The sequence below is a fragment of the Clinocottus analis genome, unplaced genomic scaffold, assembly GCF_023055335.1.
Source record: "Clinocottus analis isolate CAN_PGR_092001 unplaced genomic scaffold, fCliAna1.0.p SCAF_19, whole genome shotgun sequence".
Lineage (NCBI taxonomy): Eukaryota > Metazoa > Chordata > Actinopteri > Perciformes > Cottidae > Clinocottus > Clinocottus analis.
The window spans coordinates 6682384-6702444 of NW_027175920.1; the positions used below are offsets into that span (position 1 = coordinate 6682384).

The 20061-nt window shown below is 40.0% G+C and overlaps 1 protein-coding gene across 5 annotated transcripts in view; it reads right to left on the reverse strand.

Moving 5' to 3' along the window:
- Window positions 1-20061, reverse strand: part of plce1 (phospholipase C, epsilon 1) — a 74837-nt gene that overhangs the window by 20541 nt on the left and 34235 nt on the right. For all 5 annotated transcript variants that reach the window (XM_068583770.1, XM_068583769.1, XM_068583768.1 and 2 more), the window contains exons 7-12: window positions 15095-15252; window positions 14817-14953; window positions 4213-4367; window positions 3889-4056; window positions 395-540; window positions 123-270 (exon numbers count right to left, since the gene is read on the reverse strand). In XM_068583770.1, the coding sequence (XP_068439871.1) occupies window positions 123-270; window positions 395-540; window positions 3889-4056; window positions 4213-4367; window positions 14817-14953; window positions 15095-15252 (912 nt within the window). The remainder of the gene's footprint in view (window positions 1-122; window positions 271-394; window positions 541-3888; window positions 4057-4212; window positions 4368-14816; window positions 14954-15094; window positions 15253-20061) is intronic.

Here is a 20061-nt window from a genome sequence, read left to right on the forward strand (position 1 = left end):
CAGGGCAGAGAAAAGCATCCCATTACGGCTTTTACTGTACTGTAATTATTTCAGGATACGAATGTGAACTATTGTTGTGAGGCATGACAAATTAAACCAAACGTGAATAAACAGCAACCCACCTTGCATCCTGGGATGTTGAGAGCTCTGGTCACAACCTTCTTGTATTCAGAAGAAGATTCGTGCTGAGCCATGGCGTCCTTCAGGCTCCTCATAGTCTCGATGTCTGACTGGTCCATGAACTGCCACATCTTCAGCACCTTGCGGGACCTGGAGGACAAAGAAAACCATACATGTCAGAGATTGTGAGCAGGTATCGTTTAACGAAAGACACACACAATTAATCTGTGTCAATTGTGTGAGCATATTGTAGTTAGTGTCTGTGTTTGTCAACCTGAGTCCAGCCAGGAACTCCATTACACCGTTGTAGTTTCCCATATTCCAACAGCATTTAGCGACATGGACCAGATAGGAGAAAACTTCTCTCTTCTCCTCCATGGATCCTGCTGTTAGGATCAGCCACGTCACCCACGAACTCACCTGTTGATAATGTTTCAGTTACTATTACATCAAAGCTAATGTGCATTTTTTTTAAAGTTTGTGTTTATTTCTATATTTGTATGTTGTGGTTTTTAACTGAAAATGTTTTTAAACGTTTTTAAGACTGCTATCTGTATTTTTATGTGGTGCACTACCACACACACACACACGCACACACACACAAGAAAGACTGAGATCAGATATGTATCGGCTGCTCTCTGACTCTGAGCTGACTACTCTCCGGCAAGCGCAAAAAGACACGATGGAAGAACCAGATATGCAACAGGGTCAGCTTCCTTTCACATTCTTTGCGACTGACACACACACATACACGCGCGCGCACGCACACACGCACACAAATAAAAAGATGAGATTCTGCTTCTTGCTCCCTCGTGTGCGTGACTGTTAGTGTATATAAGTGTTAAAGCCGTATGAATGTATTCACACACACACATGAAAGCACACAAACTGAGACTCCCTAACCCCTTTGCAGGCGGTAAAGACATCCCCCTGGCCCAGAGATCTATTACTGGGTTATTTAAGGGTCTTTAAGGCCCACCACAATCCGACTTCACAGGGACTAAAAAAAGCCCAAAAACACACACACTCACTAAAAAAAACATGTCACAAAGTACTCAGCTTCACATGCAGAGTTTTTGTTTGAGGTTGTGATGAAACCCTGGTAAAAGGTGTTTAGTTCTTTTTTTCCTTATGTCACATCTGACCTCTAAGTGAATTAATTCACGAGCAAGCACAGATATCATACACAACACCTGCAACTAAACCCCCTGAACACAGACAAGACACGGACCAACACACGATATGAGACCATGGATACTCACATATCATCCTCAAGTACATATACAATGTAACACACAGTATATACAGACATCTTGGATATGACCTTCTCCCTTCAAACACATAACCAATGTTATTTGAGAAAATGCAACACTTTATTTGTCAGACTCTCAAAAGCTGGTTGTCAAAATTTCAAACTCACTCATGGTAAAAGCGTTGTGGTTTGTTACGTCTCACATTTTTCTCCCTTTCCAATATGAGTAAAAGCACACCCGTTCATGCATTCCTCCTGTGTGACAGCAGCATGGGCATGAGGAGGGCTGGGAGTTGGGAAGATTACTTTGAAAATGTTATCCATCTCAGAGAGTTAACTGTCTCCTCGAAGCTGGTCCCGCCCCTCTCAAACCGAGAAACTTGTTAAAGTTAAAGTTGCCTCACTTTTCCTACAAATCATACAAAATGTTTTCATGCAGTTCAGTGAAACAATAATGTAATTGAAGCCTAGAGGTCTACTTGATTATATGTTCTGAAGTTGAATGTCATCTCATCAGCAGATGAAGTTTAGCCATTTGAACTGTAGATGCTCAAATTTCAGTGACAGAAAATCACTGGAGATGGCAAGGATGCAGGGTCTTGCTCTATTGTGCATTCATTGTGCTATAATGTGCTGTATATTGTTTACTGACAGACTACCCTGCTGCACCACACTCTATTATCTGTTACTCTCCTGCTCTGTGCGTGCACGCATGAAAATCTGCTATCAGTTACTTCTAGCTTCATGACATGAAGCGAAACTGTGTCAGCGGCAGGGTTAAATTACAGTCACCATCTAAACCCTTCTGACCATCTGCAAAGTGGCTTTCTGCACCGCCACAGATCAAGGCCTATGACAGTGTTGGCATCGCCTCTGACATTCCAGATAGCAAAAGTGTGCAGTCAGTGTTTTGTATAAAAGATAATAAATAGGATATCAAGAGGTGTGTAGAGATAGAGAATGTGGCAAAGAAGAGCAGAAAAATAGACAGAAGTAATGTAAAACTAACTTTGTGCAAAATGTTTCCTCAAACAACAGCCTCCCTTACATACGCAACATAACTGTTATCAATAGCAACTCGAAAAAATTTCAAACACACACACAGAGAACCGGAGCTGGTACAAACTGATCCCTCCTTTGATGTTTGTGCATGCGCTCATCTGTCCGTCAGTCGGTCTGTCTCCGTCTGTGCGTGTGTTATTAGTTGAACTATGAGGGTCAGTTTCTCCTTGATACGTGAATTTATATAACCAAGGTTGACAGAGAACTATGACAAAGTGAACGCATGAACACATACTCGTCAAAGCTTAAACACTACAGGTGAACACAAAGGGGACCCAAACGTCTCACCCTTCTCCAAATATTCACTGAGGATGTTCCATTTAAGACCAAAACAGTTTTTTTTTGCCATTAAAGATGAATTACAAATTCATTATTTTAAAAAAGCACAGACACTGTCCACAATCACTGAGCAAAGCTCATCTAAACTATGGTTTCATAATCACAGCTGAGACAAATTACACCACCAGTATCTCATCTCACTGGAGAAGCAGCTCCATCGTTGTCTTCACAGGAAGAATCACTGTTGTCATTTGACTCTTGTTCCATTGTGCCCATATATGGCTACAATGCACATTTGACTTTTTGTGTGTCTCTCCTCTCGCTGACTTGAAATGAAAACCAGCTGATGTGAGAGGCATGGAACTTAAAGATGACATCATCATTTCCAATCAATCTCTCCCTCTCTCGCTTTCTCTGCCTCAGCAGTACAATGTTGTGATTGTTTATTCTTGAAGTCACTCACCATAAAAGACACAAGGCCCGGGAGAGTAACTTTAGCCAAATTACACCACTGCGAGTGTGTGTGTGTGCGCGCTTCTGCACACTCGGTGTGTGCTTCAGTCACGAGCTGATAAGTTGGTATGACTCGCCCTGCAAATACCAAAACGCAAACCCAGCTGAAAAAAAAACACAATTACTGGTCTGCTATGCTTTCCAACCCTTCACATTCATGTCAAATTGAAATGCTCGCATGTTCACTGTCTCTGATGATGTCATTAAGGGGAGGTCACTAAAACACAGTTTATCAATATTTTCCCAATAGTTAAACATACAAAATAGCTCTATATGGTCTTGTTTGAAAAGTTGTTCAAGGCATTCAGGAGTTGCACCACAAAACTATTCCACATAGTTTGCTGATTGGCATCACAGATTCTCAAGTGATCTTATCCAGACTTAAATACTGAACTAAAAGTGAGCCAGTGAGATATAGGCTGTAATAGGTTAGTATGATAAATCCCAACCTTTAAAACCTTTAAAAGGTCACACGAAAAAAGATGTTGGCTGAAACAATTAGTCAATTGCCAGAAAATGTTTTAGCAAGGACCATGGAGGAGAAGAGACAAAGAAAATATACAAAAAGAGAATTAGAGAGAAATACTTAAAATGATTAAAAAAAAAAGAATAAAAAAAGCCTTATGCTCCTAAACACACATTTTATAAACCAGACTCCTCACCTCGTTGAACCGCGCCACCAGGTCCTCCACAGCGTTACTTCGCTGGGCATTCTGGGTAGGCATGGAGGGCACAGACAGTGAGGCCTTGAGGTTTGGGTGGCGTTTGGTTTGACACTCAGGGCTGCCCACGTCTCGAGTGAGGAAACAGAGGTAGTCCAAGGGAAAGACCTGCAGGCGGGAACAGACAAGTGAATTAGTTCTAATGCCACCTTATGAATACACTTTTTTCTCTCGTCATTCCCTCAGGCACGAATACGACAAAACAAATGTTGTTTTCTATTCTGTGTCCCAGATATGTGTGTGTCTGTGTGCGGGTCCTCCCACCCGTTGGTAAAGCTGCTGCTCTTGCTCGGTGAGGATGCAGGCGATCTCCTCGGGGAACTGAACAAGGTGACGCACCTCCGCCAGCTCCTTACTGATCCCACTGACGTTGGGTTGAAAAGAGCCGCTACTGGTCATGCTGTTGGCCAGCTGACGCTCTGGATGGACAGATGAAGAGGAGCAGACGGAGCGAGAGACAGATTAGGACTTTTGCATTACTGGTTAATCTTTTTCATATGGCACATTTCAAACTTGCTGGTCTTTTAGGTGCTCAGTGAGAAGTGAAAGCTCTTGAAAAGCTAAGACGAAGTCAGATGAAGAGGAGGAGAGAAAGGGTTTATGGACGGAAAGAAAGGAGAATGCATTGCCTTCACGAGTATCAAGTACAATAGGAACGCACAGGCCACTGTTTCTGGCCACAAGAAATGGAAGAAAAACAAAAAGGATTTAAAAATGAGGCATTATCTTCTATGATGTTTCCCTTCCACCACAAAAGTTTTAAGCCTCAACGAAATGTTCATCTCTTTGTTAGGATTAACCTAAATATCTCAAGTCTTCTGATCCATCAATCTCTACATGCCACATATTCTCGACCTCTCTACTAGCCAAGAGAAGTATGCACCCTTTAACCCTCCAGAAGTAAACAGCATTGATCACCTGCCGGTTCCTGTGTTTGGATTTCAGGTAGGTCCATTAGTCTGTCTGTTTACACACACACGCATGCAAACCGGTTCTCATCTCTGCTAACAAAGGACTAATGGACAGTTTCTCCACTGGTGCTGGAGCTGCCAGGTGGACATACTGTACATTGTCGGGATGAATGCCACATAAACTAACACGCCTTTTCTACATCTGCAGCTTGGCTCGCGGCAGTTTGATCGCAGAAATGTGCAGAACCCATTTCAGGGTTCTGCGAGAGATCGCTGCTTCCTCTCTTCTAAAGGCAGGGACTATGAAGGTGAAGTTTCCAGCACTTAATGTAGCTGACTGATCAAACCCAAGTCGTGACTCGTGACACTGACCAGCATTTATTCTCACAGAAGCATGTAGTTGTTCCCAATATCAATACAACGAGAGGAACGGACGAGCGAGGCATTGCAGCATATTTTGTCAGCGTATTCTCCACACTTTAAGGCAGAGAAGTCACTTTAGCCGTTTATTGTTTAAAACTAATGAATAATAATGTTTTTAGAGTCCAGTATGATGAAGACCAGAAAGGAGATGTGCATCCAACAGATTTAACAGTCATTGTCTGGTCATTGTCATTCCTACCCACTTCCCCTTCCGCAACCACACACACACTTTACAAAATAGTGGATGCTGCAAACGAATGTGCGGACACACACTTTGTATTACCAAGGTTACTAAGGTTGTCCTTGGTAACCCTTGAGATGTGCAACAAGTAGCCATGGCAACAGAAGTGGCTGCTCTGCAGGGGCAAAACTTGCTTATTTACACAGTTTGATTTGTGGATCTGGACCCACAGCTCCTGTAATGAACTCTCAGTGTGTGTGCATGTGTGTGTGTGTACGTGTGTGTGTGAAATAAGAAAAGAGACAGACTGACTGAGAATAAGTTACAGCTAAGAGCAAAGACGAGAGGAAGGAAATATTAAAATAAATATAATAAACTGGAGGTTGTCTGAAGAGAGAAAAAAAAAAATCAGTGAAAACGAAGCTAGAGATACCGAGAGTGTAAATGAAAGCAGGAGAAGACGACGGGAGAAGAGCGTAGAGATAAGATAGAGAGGAAGGAAGGGATTAGTTGAATAAGTAGAGATTGTGTAGTTTACTCTGTGCAGCAGGTGTGCGCTATCTATTTTTATTACAGTTAGAAAAAGCGTAATCCACCAAATTCTTTAAATGTCCAACACAGAGACAGACTTCATGTCATGAATGACCTGGAACACATTTTTCAGAGATATATTTGCATGAAATCAGGCAACTGAAAAACAGTGTTTCAGAGAGCCTGACAGCCTAAGACTACAGAAGATATGAAGATATGGCCTGTAAAGAAAGTTCCCGAGCCCTTTCACACAAGTGCAATGGTAGAGATTGTGGAGAAACAGCTGCAACAATCAAAGAATATAGAACAATGTGGTACATATTGTATCATGTAGTCAAAATGTTGCCAATATTTGTCATCTCTCAGCTCCTCTTTTCCTATTGCATGAAACAGGTACTCACAAATTATTTGAAAAAAAATAAAAATAAATGGTTGTCTTTAGGTTTTATCTTAACTTAAAATACTACCAAACAGGTGTTGAATTATTATGTTTGTATTGCATTTTTATTGCAGTATGAAACTATAAAAGCTATCATGTCTCAAGGATAAGAGAAAAAAGCTCCTCTTCTCTGGCCCAGAGCTGTTTTAAGTGGAAATGGAGACACCCTCAAATAAGTGATATGAACTTCATGACCACGTAGAAGCCAACATTACTCATGTGTTCATTCTTTAAACTGGGAAACACACTGACAGACAAAGCTGTGACAAACAGGTTTTAAGAGATTCTGAGGAATACATTAAAAGCTAATTGATGTGTAAAAACAGAAAGATTCCAACAACATGTTGACAGTAAAGAAAACAACTGTGGTTCGTAGTTTTGTAGATATCTATTCTTAAAACGTGCCAAAGGCATACATTCCCAAAAAAAAAAAAAAAACGCTCCCAAAATAGAATTAGTAGATAAACGAATGTATTTAAAACAAAAAAAATGTCAACATGCTTTATCATGTGTTGTTCAGCGTGTGCCTGCAAAGCTTCACACAACGTGTACGATATCAGCAGTGACAGAGAGATGTGATGAATAAACATTGAAAACTGGATGGAGCAAAATCTTGAATTCCAGTGAGGGTGATCAGTGTTTCGAATATAATCAGTTGTAGACCCATGAGACGAAGCCCCCCCCGACCCGTCACCGATCACACACACACTAGTTTAACAAACACTGACGTGCAATATTGAACATGCAGCAGTCCTGCTGTGAGACTGAGAACACAAGACCCATGACTAATTGACCGTGATCTCCATGTGATGTTTATGAATGAGTTTGCTCATCTGTAATGCATGCTGATTACAAATACATTGTGTGTGTGTGTGAGTTTGAGTGTGTGTGTGCGTGTGCAGAGGATCCTTCTATAAATGGTGGTGGAAGGAGTAGATTTGCTAAACATCCTTTATAACCACTTTACGTTCTGTATTTAACAGGTAGGAGGGAGTGGGTGGTGTGTGTGTGTGTGTGTGTGTGTGTGTGTGTGTGTGTGTGTGTGTGTGTGTGCGTGAGCTATATCAAAAGCATAATTAAATCAGTTATTGTTCATGTTTCTGTCTCAACTAGGGCTAGTGTTTGAAGGGTTAGAGTGCTGCATGTGTGCCGTTCTAAAAAAAAACAAACTTAGACTTAATAATATAATAATAATATTTGCATCGGACCAATTTATAAAATTGCAATTAAGAAAACATAATTGCAACAATATATGTGTTGTTTAATAAGATGAACTATCTCTGAAAAGGATCCAATGTACACACAAATTAGCATTTCTAATCAAGTATCTCTGCATGTTTTGTATGACCATGACTCATGGCCATTACTGTATGACAGGAGAATCAATATGAAAGAAAATGATATCTTTCAGAACTGATTTGAGGTTTCTTTTCTTCATTCAGCAAATCAAGTTATCATGGCAACCAAAAGAGAAGAACCTTGAACATAGACCCCGTCATCTTTTGTTGCTGGCTAAGCTTTCTTTCTCTCTCTCTCTCACACACACACACTCACACTCACACACACACACACACACACACACACACACACACACACACTCAGAGCTGATGACAACTTCCTCACTGGAGTATGTAGGGGACTCAAACAGGTGCAGTACAAACAGCCTGACTCAAAGGACTGTTAACAAATTTGCCTTTGAACCTATAAATATCATCACACATTTGTAAAATAATTTATTTTTAAAACATCAACAATCTTATTTTCTTCACATTCTTTCACAATTCTATATGTTGAAAGATAATATATTACATAACTGAAATGTCAAGCTGAAATGCAGCAATAGGCAGTTTCCCTTTACACAGCAAAACAATATTATCATTGGCATAAATAACACTTACTTATATACACTTACTTATATACAAGTAAGGTCACGCATACACACCTGTGAATAAAGATCAACAAGTAGGAGCAAACACATTAACACACACAGCAGCAGACACAAACATACAATAACAAAAAGCAAAGGACTCATAAAACAGATGCAGACGAGTACACAGACACACGGCAGAAGCAATAAGCATCGATCTGTCTGACTGATGAGAACACAGTTACCACAGGGAGTTTCTCTCATTGATCAGATCTGTACACAGAAACCACGTGCAGACACAAATACAACATTTGGGTTCTTCTGACCTTTCTTCATTAGTGGGCAGGACTACCACAAAAACATGGAGTAGATAAGAAGTTCGGACTGATTCAGCAAAAGGCTCCTCGTTATGAATCCAAAGGTCAAATTAAAGCATTGCATAAATCAGATAATTGAGTCATGCGAAGGTAAATGTGCAGATTTTGAGATGTTCTGTTGTCTCTTCCCTCTGAGAGGTATCAGGTCAAACTATACTCTGAGTGAGGCCCATTCATTCTGCATAGGGAAAACACGCAACAAAAGAAGGTTGTTGTGGGATCAGTGTCTTTGTGTAACTTCAGAGTGATGGGACACAAATCAGATGCAACACATGGGCCGTGTCAGAGATGTTCATCCTCAGAGACTAATAATCTAGATCATAATCTATGCCAGTAAAAAAAAGTTAATGCAAGATTTGCCACTAAAAACTAAATCGATCGGAGGCAACAGTAGGTGAGTTTTCGCCCATTAGTTTTTTTCTTCTTCACATTTTCAAATTTCTCAAAAAAAACATAAAATGGAAACTCTGAAAATGTAAAAAGATCTGAAAATATCACAAAAAGGTTTTTATGCTTTGCTGATGTGGAAAAGTTGGTTTATTGATACAAGCGAATTGCAGAGGAAACGAGCATGTGCAACATGTATGATAATGTACATGATGCATGCGACTTCAACGTCCGCTGAAGCGATGAAAACAGTCTCCTCACTAACCTTCCTCACATCAATGTATAAAACTAAGAGAAGCGTCAGCGTTTGAGGTGGCACTCTTTATTACGTCAAGTTTTAGCACCCTCTTTTTCTGCAATGGTTTTCTGAATGGCACCGCTTAAACCAACTCCTTATAATCGCATAATAGTGGATGGACTACGCTTTTTGTTTGACACTTATTCAAGTAATTCGGTAAAAATGTAAGAACCTTTTCGATGGAAACCTGGCTATTGACATTCAATATACTACATATCAAAAGACATAAAGAGAATAATGGAACTTTGAGGTACAATTCAAACACAAAAAACCACAAACCACATGTTGTGCAAAGACTATCTAGACGCACAGTGAAACTGTGTGCTTGCATTTGGCACCAATTAGACAAAAAGGACAAGGAACGTGCACCAATTACATATTCCATAGAGCAGATTCTGCAGTTTTCATTACAAACAATTCAATTTCAAGAATCAGGTAAGAAACAATCAACACCTGTCATCACCAGCAGACGTTATGTACTCACCTGAATTGCAGTCAAGATAAACCAAATCAGATTTTTATCTCTCTAAATGTGTAATATGTCTTACTTGCCATCATAATCAGATTCCCTGATTAGCATGTAAACAAATGGTTCAAGTACTCTTGTTAAATGAATTAAGTCCCCTTTGATTTCTCACACGCATGAGAAATGTGCTGAACACATTAGACAACATACAGCGGTTCCAATGAACATAATACATAAAGGCACTACATTTAAAAAAAATACTTATTTCTTATGTATACCTCTCAGTCAACGTTACACTTTCTCTTAGCTGTGGTTAAGACACTGGCATTCATTCTGCAATAACTCACATTTCCTCTACTCACTGATCAGCTTGTAGTCCGTTCTGTGGGAGTGCTTCATGGAGGCTGGATACAGCTGGCCACTCGGCTTCCACACTGACAGTTCAGTGCTGAGGCGACTGAAGTACACTTGTCCACATTTGAGCCTTCGGTTCTGTCTCTCCTGCAGCTGCTCTCTCTCTCCCTCGCTCTCTCTCTCTCTCTCTCTCTCTCTAGCTGTCTGCTCTCTCTCTCTCTCTCTCTCTCGTTCTTTCTCTCTCCGTTACTCCATTTCTAACTAGCGCTCCCTCCAACTCATGCTGTATCTTTGTCTGTTGCTCCTCTCCCTCTCTCCCTCTGCCTGTCTTTCCCTCCCTCTCTCCTCCCCCTCTCTCCATAGTTCACAGCCATGCACACAAACTTACATTGTATACAAAGTATCATAAAATGGGAATTCTGTAGTTTTTTAAAACAAGATTTCCATTATTAGTAAAGTCCCTAAAGTCCTGATTGTTACTGAGGTGTTTACATAAAACATTTTAATGACTCTTTAACAATTGTGTCCAGTTATTGTATATGTAGTGTTGTATTGTATTTGAATCCTGGTGTTTGTCCCTTACACTTGCTAGCTCATCTTTGCCCTCTGCTCTGCTCTGCTCTAGCGCTGTCTGGATCCTCAGCATCAGCACAGAAGCGTAATGCCCACCTTCCAGTTGACTCCAGTATATGAGCAGCCTGTGTGTTATAAGGAGTGTCCCTCCAACTGCAATCAAGATCACGCTGTTATGTGTCACAGTACCGGCTATCAGGGTTGGTTTTTATAATTCACAAGTGTCACAGAGTATTTTTAGTAATAATGGCCAAACACAATATGTGTTTTTGAAATCCTTGAGACTTCCCTTCAGTATGATTCCCCACCACATCCACTGTAAATGCTACACAATGTACAATGTCGACCAAGAGGAAGAGAAAAAAGAATGAAACACTATTATTGAGCTGGAAGGATGGCAGCCTATTACTGAGTAGCCCACTTCCTTTTTAGCAGTGCAGTAAATTGTGCTGTAAAGGAAACAAGGTCAAGAGGAGCACTTCAACCACTCCCATTTACAGCTCCCATGTATATCGGTTAAATCCCAGTGGTCTTCAGAAGAGCTTTTCTTTGTACTTCAACGGAGTATACTTTGACAGTACCGGAGCAACAGGAGATGAAGGCACAGCTATTTAATACCAAAATGAGACATTTACTATTTGAAGAATGACAAATACTCCAAAAACGTAAAGATTCACGTGTTCTGCCGGTTTCTTACTTATATTTGTACTCTTTTTTTAAATGTTTTATTCTTTCATCATTGTCTCTTTTGTCATGGTAAGTTCTATGCTGATTCCATCTTTCACCTCTTGCTTGTTTCTCAGATAAATACTTCAATATCTCATCAAAAACTGAATGAATGAATATGATGTTTTGGTTTCTTTCAGGCCTGCAATAATTTTCAACTAATTTACTTCTTTTTTTTAATTAGACACGCAGGCAGAGCATGGCATAGTTTCGTGCTGGTTCTTAGCAACTGCACTGAGCTTAACTTCAGATTTTGTGAGCTTAATTACTTTATCCTTAAAACTGAGGTTAACACAACAACTACTCCTGATGAGTCATATTCAGAAGCGATTTATGTCCACTCTATTTCTGTGTAGTAGTGTGTTTAAGGAGCACACAAACAACCTTGATCTTGACCTTACCCTCGTCTGACCCAGTTCACATGTATTTCCCAAAACAATCTTTACAGGTGTCAATAGTTTACTCTCACAACAAAAGCCTGTCGCGCTGCTCCAGATATGTGCAAACTCATCTCCACAACGTTTCTGCTGACCTGCCATTAAACCCAAATGAGGTCATCCACCAACATCAGAGGAAACAGCTAAATACTTTCAGATCATCACAGAGGATGAGGCATGTGGAGAAGGTCTAGAAAAACATTCCACCTCTCACCCCTTACATTAAAACTCTAAAAATACACCAAGGTTGGCCAGGTGATTATCCTGTTAATCCTTGAAAGCATTTGGGTTAAAGGCACAAGATTGCACAAAGTTGTACTATAAGTCCCAGTTTTGATGCCACTTTACTACATCTATAATAAATACCTTATCGAAACTGGATTATTATACACATAAGAAACTGATATACTCCAAGTTAAACAAACTAAAATGTATATGTTTTCTCAAAATCACAATCTATATATCTTAGTTTTGTCTTTGTGTGTCATAATTATGTGAAAACAAACACATAATTATGCGATCCATACTTCAGAAATGCATTTTTTTTAAACTATTCTGCAGTACACAGACACTAATATATATATATATATATATATATATATATATATATATATATATATATATATATATACACACACTCAAATAAGACAAGATAATAAGATTCCCTGTAATATGCAATTATTATTATACAATTTTTTTTTATATCCAGAGAGGGTGGACCACTTTAACAGAGAGTGGTGGCAAACCATGTTTCCAAAGCACCACGTCTATTTCAAGTCAGTTTTGTGTCACAAATGTGTGACTGGATTCTGTATGAAAAGCTTGCACAGGCTGTTAAAAACTGAAAAGAATGAAAAGGCATAATAGATCTCTTTATTCAACAAGCACAAGACACATCCTGGTTCCAAGGTGGTGCACTCAATGGCCAACCACAACTGCTTTTCCTGTTAAGATTGTAAAGCGTTATAAAAGCGTAGTCTATTTACCATTTACTCTTTTTTTTTTTGTTTACTGGAAATTTGTAGGGGGTAAATAAGGAAAAAAAGTATTTTTACTACCGATGAGAAACTAAGAGCGGGTTATGTTGAAACACTGAAGAGAGGAACACTACCATAAATGGTAAGAGGGCAATAACTACACAAGTAATATGCAAATGTTCTGAGATCAGACCTTCCCAAAGCTTCAGGAGAATGAAATCTAATATTTACTTTTACCTGGCTAACAAGGTCTTTTGAACAAACTATACCTGATCTTAGAATCAGTTTAGTTTGAGTATTTGCACAAAATAAAATGAAATCTGTTTTCCTAAAGCTACTCTTTTGTTTGATTATTTTAATGCTTATAGCACTTCACTCAGCAGGTGAATCTACACTTTTAAAACAACAAAACTTAAGTGTGTGTTTATGTTAGAGGGACGTTATCATCTCTGGAGACAGATACTGTTTTCCGAAAGATTGAAATGGCACAGCTACACAGATGTGTCCATGTATGTGAAGGGAAGATGCGTCATTACAATAAAACACAACGATGTGTCTGTGAGTCTTCTCTAAGGTAATGCTTATGAGCAATATCTGGGTAGCTTTGGTACTAGGTTACAGAGAAAGAGACAGTTAGACAGGGAGTTTTTCATGCTGCGTGTGTGTGTGCTTAAAAAATCCTATTCCTGCCAAGACTTCTAAGCAGCTATGTGTGCACGTGTCTGGCTTTATTCTGTTTCCTGCAACACCCATTAGAACATAACACAGTGTCATGTTTAAGATATGTGCTGTATAAGTGTGTGTGTATAAGTGTGTGTGTGTGTGTGTGTGTGTGTGTGTGTGTGATTTTTCCCTCAGAAAACGTGCCTGACAGAATATAAAGTTTTGTTACCGACATGATTAATATTAAAGTCACAGGGAAACATACTGAAATGCATGCTTGTGTGTGTGTGTGTGTGTGTGTGTGTGTGTGTGTGTGTCTCCTTGAGCTTGTGAGAGACAGCCTGTCCCCTGGACCAAAGCCAGTGGAAGTTAATGTCAGGATCGGCTTACATTTATGTCATACGTAACATCATTGTAGAGAAGGTGGACAGACAGCTGAGCAACTGACCGACAACCCGGCTGGTTGGAAGATGAAGTCATGTGGATAGTAAGATAGAGAGAGAAACAAAGTGGACATACTATATGCATGATGTAAATTACTTTATTTTCTTGTCTCATTATGTTTTACAACTGACATTTTAGTGTCTTTCTTGAGGCAATTCAGGAACAGGGGTAGCTGCTGCCAAGTCGTTTAAGTACAATAAAAAGCAGGTATAGCGTGTTCGGGTGTACTTTTGATCAAAAACACCCAATTAATTCTAAATATCACTTTTCAGAGGAGGCACACAAGCGTGTTTGAAGTGCATATAACCTCTTTTCAGATGGTGTGTGTGCATCAGTGTTATGTGGACCCTGTGATGTAAGGAGACCTTTTCTTCTACCTGTACATCTTACCCCACTTCAGCATTGTGTGTGCATGAGGCTGAATTGGAGAATGGAGTGGAGAAAGAGAGAGTGAGAGGGTGCTATGAGGAGGGACAAAGGACAGCAAAGGAAATAAAGACGTAAGAAGGAAACGGTCACCACTTGGACCAACCACAGGTATGCTCCTACCGACCCAAGACATGCGGTGGATAAGGTGGGATAATGTGGGAAACGAGCAGAGGAGAAAAGAGTGGAGCCATAGACCGCAGAGGAGTAATGAAAAACTTTCCTCTTGGAATCAAACAGATACAGAAGCTCTGCTTTCCCCGTCATTAATTGTAAAGAGACAATAAAACTGCATGCTAAATAATACAAATTGGGGGTTAGTACACTGACACCTACAAATAAACAAAACATGTGTCTACACACACCCACACTTTATTTTAACACTCACCTTTCAGCATGGCGTTGGGGCTCTGGGGCAAAAGGTAGGGCAGAGCAGAGCGGGCTCCGAGAGCTGTTGTGGCCTCTAGCAGCGCTCCGGTCAGCAGGGAACACACCGACGTCCTCTGACCACAAGCGCGAAAAAACCTAGTAATAAATAAGACGTGGAGATGCGCAATAATAATAAATAACGACATCTACAAGACGCCAATCTTTTCATCACATGATGCACCCGAAACTGTTCAACATGAAGAAAAACTATATTCCACACAAAAATTGTCTACAAACCTGGGGGGTTGAGCGGGATGACAACACCAGGGATGGAGGCGGGGCTTCAGGTCCGGTCTGGCGCTGCGAGACCCCCTGAGAGCCACACAAGACAGAAGGAGCTGTTTGGCGGGATGAGTCAGGTTGAGTTCCTCTCTCTCCTGCACATAGTTGTTAACCTATGAAGGGAATCATTGAAAAAAGGGTCACTTACCTATTTTCTATAATGGAAGATATTCATATATATAGTGGTTCCATTAAGTGTCCACATTATCAGTAAAACACAGCTAATACGGTATAAAGTAGTTAAGCCGATTTTGCTTTTTCAGTCTTAGATGGTGTGCTCAACAGAAAATCCACCTCATCCGGTGCTGTTTTCACCTTTCAAACCGTTATGTAACATCTGAATCAGTGGCCATTGTCATCAGCTCCTCGGCTGTGGTCATTACAGGAAGCAATTTCCTCTCGAGAGAACAGAAATCAAAGCGTGAAAAGAAATAATGAATAGAGAGTAATACCACTGAGGCACATAACGAATAGAAAATAAAGTAAAAAGGTGGGAGGGATCTAGACAGAAAGGATCAGAGAGAGAGAGAGAGAGAGAGAGAGAGAGAGAGAGAGAGAGAGAGAGAGAGAGAGAGAGAGAGAGAGACTGATGTGTAAGCAGGGATGTAGAGAGGGAGATGCATAAAAAGAAGACATTTGGAGGCAAGAAAAAAAAGAATAGAGGAACATTTTGACCTTGAGAAAAAGCTTCCTCCTTCAGTTCACTCTCTTCTCAGAACAAAATCTATCTGACATAAAGGGAAACACTTATCCAAACCAATTGACTTGCACTTTGTCCTTGAGTGAACTTGCAGGCGAGCTTTTCTGGCACAAATTTCAGAGAAAAGCCATTACGGCAACATTTTGTGGCACTTTTAAGTGGGCACTTATGCCTTCAGCGGGGGAGGGGAGGGGGGGATATTTCAAAACGGGTCCAAATCGATGCTGGTGACAAAGTGGGTGGATGAATGCAATAAAGGTTTAATGAGAACATACGGCTTAGGTATAATCGTGAATAAGCACCGTGCGGAGAAGGAGGTAGGTGAAGGCCACCGGCACCTGTGTACATTCTCAGAAATACATTTATCTGTATTCACTCTTTGAAATATGTCTTGTATTAGGCACTGGCAGCGGCAACACACACACACATGCACACACACACGGTATCAGTGGGATGGGTTTCCTGCATGGGGTGTAGGCTTTGCTGTTGTCAGATCAGGGCCATCCCGAGGGAAAGGAGACATACCAGCCTGCCCGTTTAGAGAGTGAGAGAGCCAGCAAGAGGGAGAAGGAGAGAAAGGGTGAGACACAAAGAAAAAACACACACACAAACAAAGTGTGTGTACTGTATTGACCTGTACTCCAGCAACACGCTTATTACTAAATGCTCTAACTTTTAAAAACATGAAATTTAAAAAAAATGTGATCACGCAAATATAAACAAATAGTGTCTTTGATTTTCTTTCTTTCTCCAGAATGTTCTCTGACTCACATTTCTAGTGAAAGACCTACTTTTTTTCAATCAGCTCTAGAGACTGTGCATGTCTGCTGAACAGACATTAGATCTGCTACAATAACAGTGTATTTTTCCACATGTAATAGAGCTTTAAAAGCCAAAAGGCAGACTTGGCCTGGGTTGTACGTGGCACTCCCGCCTCCATCATTTACCCTACATTTAGATGGTTCAAGTTCTCAGTTAATTAAGGTTGTTTTTCCCGTAACTAATAAACAAACAAAACCCAAAGGACTTATGGGTAGAATTAGTTTCTATTATTTTACATTGCTTGAATATTTCAGTACTGAGTAGGAAAGAGACATAAATATCAATGGAAATTACTGAGTGCCCTAAAAACAGCTAATATGGACTTTGTATCTGTGTTTCCAAACCGTATAAGTTCTTCTATATACAAGATTCTTGTTCATAATCAATCTTCAATATTGCAAACATATAAATCAGAGCTGGGGTGTTCTTATGATGATGGTGACTGGTATTGATACACACCACACCATTTTGAACAATGTAACAAATGTACCATACACTGTGGAAGGGGAATGTTATGTCTTCTTTATTAACGTTATAGTGAAAAAAATAAATGTGCTGATACTTATGGTGCATTCGCAAATTGTATAAGTTGCAAATTCTTTAAAAATAAAACAAAAAAAATGACACTGCAGTTGCCATTTGGTCCTGGTTCAAGACATTTTCAAATATGATTTATTATGATCATTAAAACACAAGTAAAACACTTTTTCTTTGGATTTGTATTACTGTGTCAACAAAAGCATGAAGGCCTTTGAGAAACAATGAAACAATGCATCATTGACTCAGAACAACACAGCCCAATTAGTGTAATTGGTGTAAACCTCTGTGCTACATTAGTGAATTTACTCATAAAATTCTATTACTAAATAGCGTAAAGTTTGGTTTATGTTTATCGAATCATTTCACTTACCTAACCCTATTAAAGTCAGTTTCCTGTCCTGCGATACCGTTTCTTTCCAAACAAGAAAACATTTTAAACGGACATACTCTCCTCTGACATTAAATAGTAATTCTAATTCTACTTTCACACACGGACCAAGAGTAAGAAAGACTAGTAATCAGAACAAGCTGTTTGTATGTGTATGTAAATGTGTGCAAGACAGCCTGACTTCAGAGGACACTGGAGGGAATGTAGTGCTGCTTTTGATGGGCATGAAGCAGCTGTCTTCACACTCACGTCACACACACAAACAATCTCATCTTCAAACTCCACGCGAGCACGTGGACACAGAGACCAACCTCCCTTCAAAATCACAAAATCTTAGTAGCATGTGCCGACATGCTAACACAAAAATAACGGTCAAAAGTATCGACTCATTCCAAAGGGCCAGACTGTTTATGGATGACAAGTTTCTCCTCTCAGGTTTCACAGATGTCCCAAGACTAGTGAACCCGCAAATTACAAGCGCACACTGGAAATGTAAACTGAATTAAAGTGGGACAAAGGAGTGAGTGAGTGGAGGTGTGAAGAAGTGAGTGGGGGCGTGAGCAAGCTATTGGCTGGTTTTAACATCCATTAAAAAAGGGAAAAAATTAATAAATCAACCAAACTATTCACTTTACTTATGTGTTTTTATCTCAGTATAAAAACAATTGATCACTTTTAAGCAGGCAGAAGGATAGAAAGCCCTCTTTTGTTTTAATGTAGAGTCATCAGGCACGGAGGCACTAATTGCACATCAGCTCAATTACATCAGTAAAGGTCGTCCAATACCAATATGTCCATGTGTTATTCTCCCTGGTCAGTTACAGTAATACTCATCTTGACATTTAGCCAGCGAGTAGAACTATAGCTACATTATGAGTCAAGAGCCAGTAATACAGCTCTGTTTATCTTGTTCCAGTGTGTGTGTGTGTGTGTGCGTGTGTGTGTGTACACGTGTGTGTACACGTGTGTGTACAGGAAAAGCTAATGACTTAAGCTCAGCGAAGGCAACTTAAAAATACCAGAGGTAGCTTTATTGACTGAGCTCGGAAAGGTTAACTTCCAAAATATTCCTTTTCTTTTAAAATGATGGACTGACTGTACAGTAGACGGCCACATAACACAAGTCAAAACAGATTTTTCTTACTTTCGGTAATTCTGCAGATAATTTGTCCACAGCAAAATGGCATTTGTGTTGGAGTTTGTGTTTCTCAAGAATGTGGACCGAACCTGTGATATTTGATGCAAAGTGAATTAATAAATGCAACATAATAACAACACATATCATATAATATCATTATACAATCAGTTGACGCAATTTACAATTATGAATGAGTTTCCCACAGAGTCCCATTAGCGCCCTGTGAGGTCATTTCTCTGCCTGGCAACAGCCATTCTGGGAAAGGATTAGCAGGGGGCATTTTGGAGCACAACAGATCTACTGAACTTTGAGCTGGAATGCACAAACGTACACTCACATGCTAAAACGCCAGACACGCAAAGGCTCTCTGACTCATGCCCGTGCCATTATGTATATCATACCAGACACATACATTATGAATGAGCATGCAGTACGCTGGAAAGGCCAATGCTGTCTCCCTGAAATCAAACCACCCACACTCCGACCTCTGGACTTTGATGTACCCGGGCCAGCACACCAAACACACACACACACACACACTCACATACTCCCTGGCTGACACAGTCACATACACACTCCTCTTCAATCATCTGATTATTGCATAGTACTCCAAGACCCCACAAGACAATGTAGCCCAGCTGTGTCAATATAATGGCAATATAATGCGAGTGCCTGTCTGTCCAGTCCATTTTCTCGACCAATATTGCCATGCATGCACACAAAAACACACACAAGGACCTAAATCTGGTAACAATATCAGGCATTACACTTAAAAACGCACATGGGATTAGGCAAATCGATGTATTCGTACCCTGCCACCTCCCACATACTCTCCCACGAAGCTGACATTCAAGGAATAGAAAATACATCGCTTCGGCTGAATTTGACTTTTAAAAGCATCATGGAGGGTCGAGGTTAGCAGGGGTCAGCGGGGGGGTCAGCGTTAAAAAAACTGTTATTCTGGTCTGTGGACTCAGAGCTGAGGTCACTGTAAGAGATGTCAGCTTTAACCCTCCCTTCACTGCACAAGTTGCCAACTGACAGTGTTTTTTGAATATTTTTAGTCAGAAAATGTTATTTTACTTGGGTTAATTTTCTTTTTAAGAAGGTAAAATAATTAAGTGTTTTTACGACCTATGAAACTAAAATCACTTTAAAACTGATGCAACAGATTATATAAAAAAGGGTTCTGAGCAACATGAAAAAGCAGGATGCGGCATAATTTCCTGCTTTTCTCATCCCATGAAATCTCATTTTTTTTAATAGTAAAGATTAGCAGCCAAAGTTGTATGGTCATATTTCTGAAGAGCGAGGCCACTTGAGATGAGCTCTTT